This window comes from Rhinopithecus bieti, unplaced genomic scaffold, assembly GCF_001698545.2.
Source record: "Rhinopithecus bieti isolate Rb0 unplaced genomic scaffold, ASM169854v2 scaffold_36712, whole genome shotgun sequence".
NCBI classification, from domain to species: Eukaryota; Metazoa; Chordata; class Mammalia; order Primates; family Cercopithecidae; genus Rhinopithecus; species Rhinopithecus bieti.
The window spans coordinates 16293-23856 of NW_016815271.1; the positions used below are offsets into that span (position 1 = coordinate 16293).

At 34.6% G+C, this 7564-nt stretch overlaps 1 protein-coding gene across 1 annotated transcript in view; it reads left to right on the forward strand.

The window, feature by feature from the left end:
- LOC108515894 (deleted in azoospermia protein 2-like) overlaps positions 1–7564 on the forward strand; it is a gene marked incomplete at its 5' end in the record, with an annotated part of 33196 nt that overhangs the window by 10518 nt on the left and 15114 nt on the right. Inside the window, 5 exons of the mRNA XM_017853077.1 lie at positions 474–524; positions 2339–2410; positions 3153–3203; positions 5059–5130; positions 6838–6909. Coding sequence (XP_017708566.1) covers positions 474–524; positions 2339–2410; positions 3153–3203; positions 5059–5130; positions 6838–6909 — 318 coding nt within the window. The remainder of the gene's footprint in view (positions 1–473; positions 525–2338; positions 2411–3152; positions 3204–5058; positions 5131–6837; positions 6910–7564) is intronic.

The following is a 7564-nucleotide window of genomic DNA, read 5'->3' on the forward strand; positions in this document are numbered from 1 at the left end:
TTTTTTTTTTTTCCTTATCCTTGCCGTCGAAGAACTGTAACATCCAGACTGACTTCCATGAATTTTGTAGAGGTATAGGGTGAAATAAAATTATTACCCTATTCTTAGATCACAGAATTCCAATTATATTTTTATTTTAGCTTGCTGTTTCATGATAGTAATTTTAGGTGTCTTTTCATAGATATAACTGTGTCTATGTTCCATTACCATACCTATCATACTAAATTCAAGGAACTAGTATCTTTGAGATTTCCACCTCCAGAAAATTTGAGTAAAAGTTGACGTGTTATATGTAGAAAGAACAACAGGAATTTCGGGGACTGGAAACCTAAAGTACTTCTTTTGTGTATTGTATTTCTTTTATTATAATAACAAAGGAGCCGGCATGAGTACCTCAATATTTTGTATATCATCTGTTGTTGCCAGTGTATTGGAGTATTTGAATAATTTTGGTTTCCTTTCTGTTTTTCAAGATGCCACCACAGTGGCCTGTTGGGGAGCCCAGGAGTTATGCTGTACCTCTGGTAAAGTGAATGAGCCAAACATATACTCCCTGTTCTTTCTTGATTTTTCCCATGTCATATATGCCTACAAATATTTTTAAATCATTTTTTAGGTGGGCATATCACAAGGTCAGGAGATTGAGACCTTCCTGGCTAACCCTGTGAATCCCCATCTCTACTAAAAATATGAACACAAATTTAGCTGGGCTTTGAGGTGCGCACCTGTAGTCCCAGCTGCTCGGAGGCTGAGACTGGAGAATGGTGTGAACCCAGGAGGCACAGCTTACAGTGAGCAAGATGGCACCACTGCACTCCAGCCTGGGTTGCAGAGTGAGACTGTCTCAAAAAAAAGAAAAAAAAAAGCCTTCGTTATTTTAATGTGTTATGCTTTGTTATTTTGTTTTTAACCCAATTATAAACTCCCACGGGAACAACAGTGCCTTTTTGTCTCTCTGGCTTTTGGGTGCTTCAGCAGTGGCCGGTCCACATAATGATCAGTGTTCAGTTACTTGTTGATAGACTATATAATCCAAGAAAGATAATATTCATCTGGCTTTAGAATGAGCATGTAGCTGCCTGAAATCTGCCTCTGCCTTTACCAGCTGTAAAAAAAAAATTCTTGAAGAGAATCGGAAATGTTTTGTTGTTAAATACTCTTAAATAAGAATAGGAACAATAAAAAGAGTATTACTTCTAAAATATCTATACTGCTTTGCGCCCATGTAGCTAGTTCCAAAAATATTTGAAAGCAGTTGTCCTTCTGTATGTGCCTAGTTTATTCTTCTGTGAGATTAGCAATTCACCTAGCTGTTTTTTACTTGAGATGATTTCCAGATGCCTCCTCATATAGGTTAGTGAATTCTGGATATATTCTGGTTCTGGAATGGGTAAATTTCTGATGTGTTTTACTGTATCTATAAATCCCATGAGTTTTTGGCATCTAATTTCTCTCATCCTGGCTACTTTGATATTTAAAGAAGGATTTGACATACTCTATCACTTACTGGTGGTAAATAACATATATTTTCTTCTTAGTTCATTTTATTTATGTCTTAGTTTAAAAGACATTTTCTTTGATGGAAAGTAAGTAACAAAATAGTAGTGAAATAATTCTTCAGTGTCTCATTGGTTGACATTTTCCATGTACTTGAATAATGTAGTGGTATACCTCTGCTTTTGTTTCCTTCTCTGAATAATGACTAGAAAAACAGCCCTACTTGTTGCTCACATTCCATGTGAGCCATTAATGAATGTGGGTGTATTCAAGTATTCTGCTACCTATATGTTTTCAATAATTAAATATTTATTGAAGCATAGAAGACATTACACTGTCTCTTTGCAGTTTTGGATTATATACTACCCTTAGTTTTTCCAAATGAAGTACAGAAAGCGCCATTACATCTGTAGAAGAACTTCATATTACCCTGTAATACTGTCAAATACAAAACAGTCTAGAAGTATTATGACAAAGAAATAGGAAATGTATTACTTTAACTTACATTGAAATTGTCTTAATAAAGCCTTATCACCAGTGTAAGAAATAACTTCTGAGTGGGCAATGGTACACTGTATGAATAAGGTAAACTTTGCCTGGCGTAGTAGTCACTTCTTAAGTCCGTTGTCTCCCTCCCCTCCCAAAGGGTAGTAATTGACAGAGAATGTTTCTTTCTTCTTTAAGACAGTCATTCATTTAGAATTCTTCGTAGTTGTGTGTAGAAAAATAATTAAATATTTTAAAATTGTTCATATTTTTGTTATAAGGGAATGATATTTCTTTCTAATTAAAAGAATGTTTTACTATATTCATTCATTCTTTCTGTGAAATTTATTTTCAGGCATATCCTCCTTACCGAAATTCACCATATCAGGTCATCACTGGATATCACTTTCCTGTATATTATTATCCGGTAATTGAAGAGAGAGTAAAATCTTTTACTTTCAGATACTATGTAGGCCTTTAAATTGTTTATACAAATTGCCTGAATATTTTGTCATTTTAAACTAGTGAAATGTACATACATTTAAGAAAACACTTAGAATTGGTCTTCAATGAAGACTTCTGTATTATTTTGAAGCAATGCAATGAATTTTGACATAAATATACAAAGCAATATCATTTCTGTAGAACAGTTTTTGGAGATTTGGTCTCCACTTCTGTACTGCAGCATGTATTTTTTTTTATCTTTGCCATCAGAGCTGAAATATCCAGAGTGACTTCCATGAATTTTGTAGAGGTATAGCGTGAAATAAAATTATTACCCAATTCTTAGATCACAGAATTCCAATTATGTTTCTATTTTAGCTTGCTGCTTCATGATAGTATTTCTCTGGGTCTCTTTTCATAGATACGACTATATCTGTGACCCATTACCATATGTATTGTAATAAATTGAAATAACTAGTGTCTTTGAGATTTACACAATGCCATCTCCAGAAAATTTAGGTAAAATGTGAGGTATTACATGTAGAAATAACAACAAGAACTTCGGGGATTTGAAAGCTAAAGTACTTCTTTTTTCTATTGTGTTCCTTTTAGTATGATAACAAATGATCTGGCATGATAAGTACCTCCATATTGTGTATCTCATGTGTATTTAAAAATGTATAGGAATATTTGAATAACTTTGGTTTCCTTTTTATTTTTTCAAGATGCCACCACAGTGGCCTGTTGGGGAGCCCAGGAATTATGCTGTACCTCTGGTAAAGTGAATTAGCCAGACATATACTCCCTGTTCTTACTTGATTTTTTTTCCGTGTCATATATGCCTTACATATGTTTTTAAATCGTTAGGTGGGCAGATTACAAGGTCGGGAGATCGAGACCTTCCTGGCTAACACTGTGAATCCCCATCTCTACTAACAATACAAACACCAATTAAGTGCATGTGGTGGTGGGCTCCTGTAGTCCCAGCTACTCCAGAGGCTGAGGTGGGAGAATGGTGTGAACCCAGGAGGCACAGCTTACAGTGAGCCAAGATGGCACCACTGCACTCACTCCAGTCTGGGTTGCAGAGTGAGACTGTGTCTCAAAAAAAACAAAACAAAACAAAAAAAATCCTTCTTTATATTACTGTGTTATGTTTTGTTACTTTGTTTTTAACAGAATTATAAACTCCCATGGGAGCAACAGTGCCTTTTTGTCTCTCTGGCTTTTGGGTGCTTCAGCAATGGCTGGTCCACATAATGATCAGTGTTGAGTTACTTGTTGATAGACTATATAATCCAGGGAAGGCAGTATTAATGTGGCTTTAGAATGAGTATGTATCTGCCTGGAATCTGTCTCTGACTTTACCAGCCTTAAAAACAAATTTCTTGAAGAGAAACAGAAATGTTTTGTTAGTTACTCTTAAAGAATAGGAACAAAAAAAAAGGTACTACCTCTAATACATCTGTACTGTTTTCCCTCATGTAGCTAGTTTCAAAATATTTGAAAGCAGCTGTCCTTATTCATCTGCCTAGTTTATTCTTTTCTGAGGTTACATGTTCATCTGGGTATTCTTTACTTGAAATGATTTCCAGATGCCTCCTCATATAGAGTGCTGAATTCTGGATATATTCTGATTCTGGAATGGGTAGATTTCTGATGTGTTTTACTGTATCTATAAATCCCGTGAATTTCTGGCATCTAATTTCTCTCATCCTGGCTACTTTGATATTTACAGAAGGATTTGCCTTCTTTATATAGTTGATGGACTATATAATCCAAGAAAGTATCTATCACTTACGGGTGATAAATAACATTTATTTTCTTCTTGGTTCATTTTATTTATGTCTTAGTTTAAAAGACATTTTCTTTGATGGAAAATAAGTAACAAAATAGTAGTGAAATAGTTCCTCAGTATCTCATTTGTTGACATTTTCCATGTACTTGAATAATGCAAGGGTATACCTCTGCTTTTGTTGCCTTCTCTGAACGATGACTAGAAAAAAAGCCCTACTTGTTGTTCACATTCCACGTGAGTCATTACTGATTCTGAGTGTATTCATGTATGCTGCTACCTGTATGATAGCAATCAATAAGTAGTTATTGAAATGTAGAAGACATTGTACTGTCTCTTTTCAGTTTTGGATTACATACTGCCGTTAGTTTTCAAAATGAATTACAGAAAATGCCGTAACATCTGTAGGAGAACTTCATATTACCCTATAATATTGTCAAATACAAAACAGTCTAGAAGTATTTTGACAAAGAAATAGCAAATGTATTAATGTAACTTACATTGAAATCTGTCTTAATAGAGCCTTATCACCAGTATAAGAAATAACTTCTGGGTGGGCAGAGGTACACAGTATGAATAAGGTAAACTCTGCCTGGTGTAGTAGTCACTTCTTTTTTCATTTGTTCTCCCTCTCTTCCCAAAGGACAGCAATTGAAAGAGAACGTTTCTTTCTTCTTAACCACAGTCATTGTTTTAGAATTCTTCATAGTTGTGTATAGAGAAATAATTAATATTTTAAAGTTGTTCATATTTTGTTATAAGGGAATGATATTTCTTTCTAATTAAAAGAATGTTTTACCATATTCATTCATTCTTTCTGTGAAATTTATTTTCAGACGTATCCTACTTACCAAAATTCACCATGGCAGGTCATCACTGGATATCAGTTGCCTGTATATAATTATCAGGTAATTGAAGAGGGAGCAAAATGTTTTACTTTCCGATACTATGTAGGCCTTTAACNGAGACCTTCCTGATTAGCACAGTGAAACGCCATCTCTCCTAAAAATACAAATACCAGTTTAGCTGGACATTGTGGTGGGCATCTGTAGTCCCAGCTACTTGAGAGGCTGAGGTGGGAGAATCGTGTGAATCCAGGAGGCATAGCTTAACGATGAGCCAAGATGGCATGTCTGCACTCCAGTCTGGTTGAGAGAGTGAGACTCTGTCTCAAAAAGAAAAAAATTCTTTATATTAAAGTGTTACGTTTTTAACCCGATTATAATCTTCTATGGGAGCAACAGTGCCTTTTTCTCTCTCTGGCTTTTGGGTGCTTCAGCAATGGCCGGTCCACATAATGATCAGCGTTCAGTTACTTGTTGATAGACTCTATAATCCAGGAAAGGTAGTATGAATGTGGCTTTAGAATGAGCATGTATCTACCTGGAAACTGCCTCTAACTTTACCAGCCTAAAAAACATTTCTTGAAGAGAAACAGAAATGTTTTGTTGTTAATTATTCTTAAAAAAAATAGGAACAAAAAAAGAAGTATTACTTCTAATACATCTGTACTGCTTTACCCCCATGTAGCTAGTTCCAAAAATATTTGAAAGCAGCTGTCCTTATGTGTCTGCCTAGTTTAGTCTTCTCTGAGGTGAGCAATTCACCTAGCTATTCTTTACTTGAGATGATTTCCAGATGCCTCCTCATGTAGGTTGCTGAATTCTTGATATATTCTGGTTCTGGAATAGGTAGATTTCTGATGTGTTTTACTGTATCTATAAATCCCATGAGCTTCTGGCATCTGATTTCTCTCATCCTGGCTACTTTGATATTTAAAGAAGGATTTGACGTACTCTATCACTTACTGGTGGTAAATAACATTTATTTTCATCAGTTCATTTTACTCATGTCTTAGTTTAAAAGACATTTTCTTTGATGGAAAATAAATAAAAAAATAGTAGTGAAATAGTTCCTCAGTGTCTCATTTGTTGACATTTTCCATGTGCTTGAAAAATGTAGGGGTATACCTCTGCTTTTCTTGCCTTCTCTGAATGATGACTAGAAGATGGCCCTAGTTGTTGCTAACATTCCGTGTGAACAATTACTGAATCTGGGTGTATTCAAGTATGCTGCTACCTATATGTTTTCAATCATTAAGTATTTATTGAAACATAGAAGGCATTATACTGTCTCTTTTCCAGTTTTGGATTATATACTGCCCTTAGGTTTTCAAAATGAAGTACAGAAAAAGCCATAACATCTGTAGGAGAACTTCGTATTACCCTATAATATAAACTGTCTAGAAGTATGGTTGACAAAGAAATAGCAAACGTATTAATTTAACTTACTTTGAAATCTGTCTTAATAGAGCCTTTTCAGCAGTATAAGAAGTAACTTCTGGGTGGGCAGTATGTATAAGTTAAACTTTGCCTGGTGTAGTCGTCATCTCTTATGTCATTTGTTCTCCCTCCCCTCCGAAAGGGTAGCAATTGACAGGGAATGTGTCTTTCTTCTTCAAGACATTCAGTTAGAACCCTTCATTGTTGTATATCGAAAAATAATTAATATTTTAAAGTATTTCATATTTTTGTTATATTGGGAATGACATTTCTTTCTAATTAAAAGAATGTTTTACCATGTTCATTCATTCTTTCTGTGAAATTTATTTTCAGGCATATCCTGCTTACCGAAATTCACCATATCAGGTCATCACTGGGTATCAGTTGCCTGTATATAATTATCAGGTAATTGAAGAGAGAGCAAAATGTTTTACTTTCCGATACTACGTAGGCCTTTAAATTGTTTATACAAATTGCCTGAATATTTTGTCAGTTTAAAGTAGTGAAATGTACGTAAAATGTAAGAAAACACTTAGAATTGGTCTAGAGTGAAGACCTCTGTATGATTTTGAAGCAATGGAATAAATTTTGACTGGAATGTACGAAGCAATATCATTTCTGTAGAACAGTTTTCGGAGATTTGGTGTCCGCTTCTCTATGGCAGCATGTGTTTGTTTGTTTTTTTTTTTTTCCTTATCCTTGCCGTCGAAGAACTGTAACATCCAGACTGACTTCCATGAATTTTGTAGAGGTATAGGGTGAAATAAAATTATTACCCTATTCTTAGATCACAGAATTCCAATTATATTTTATTTTAGCTTGCTGTTTCATGATAGTAATTTTAGGTGTCTTTTCATAGATATAACTGTGTCTATGTTCCATTACCATACCTATCATACTAAATTCAAGGAACTAGTATCTTTGAGATTTCCACCTCCAGAAAATTTGAGTAAAAGTTGACGTGTTATATGTAGAAAGAACAACAGGAATTTCGGGGACTGGAAACCTAAAGTACTTCTTTTGTGTATTGTGTTTCTTTTATTATAATAACAAAGGAGCC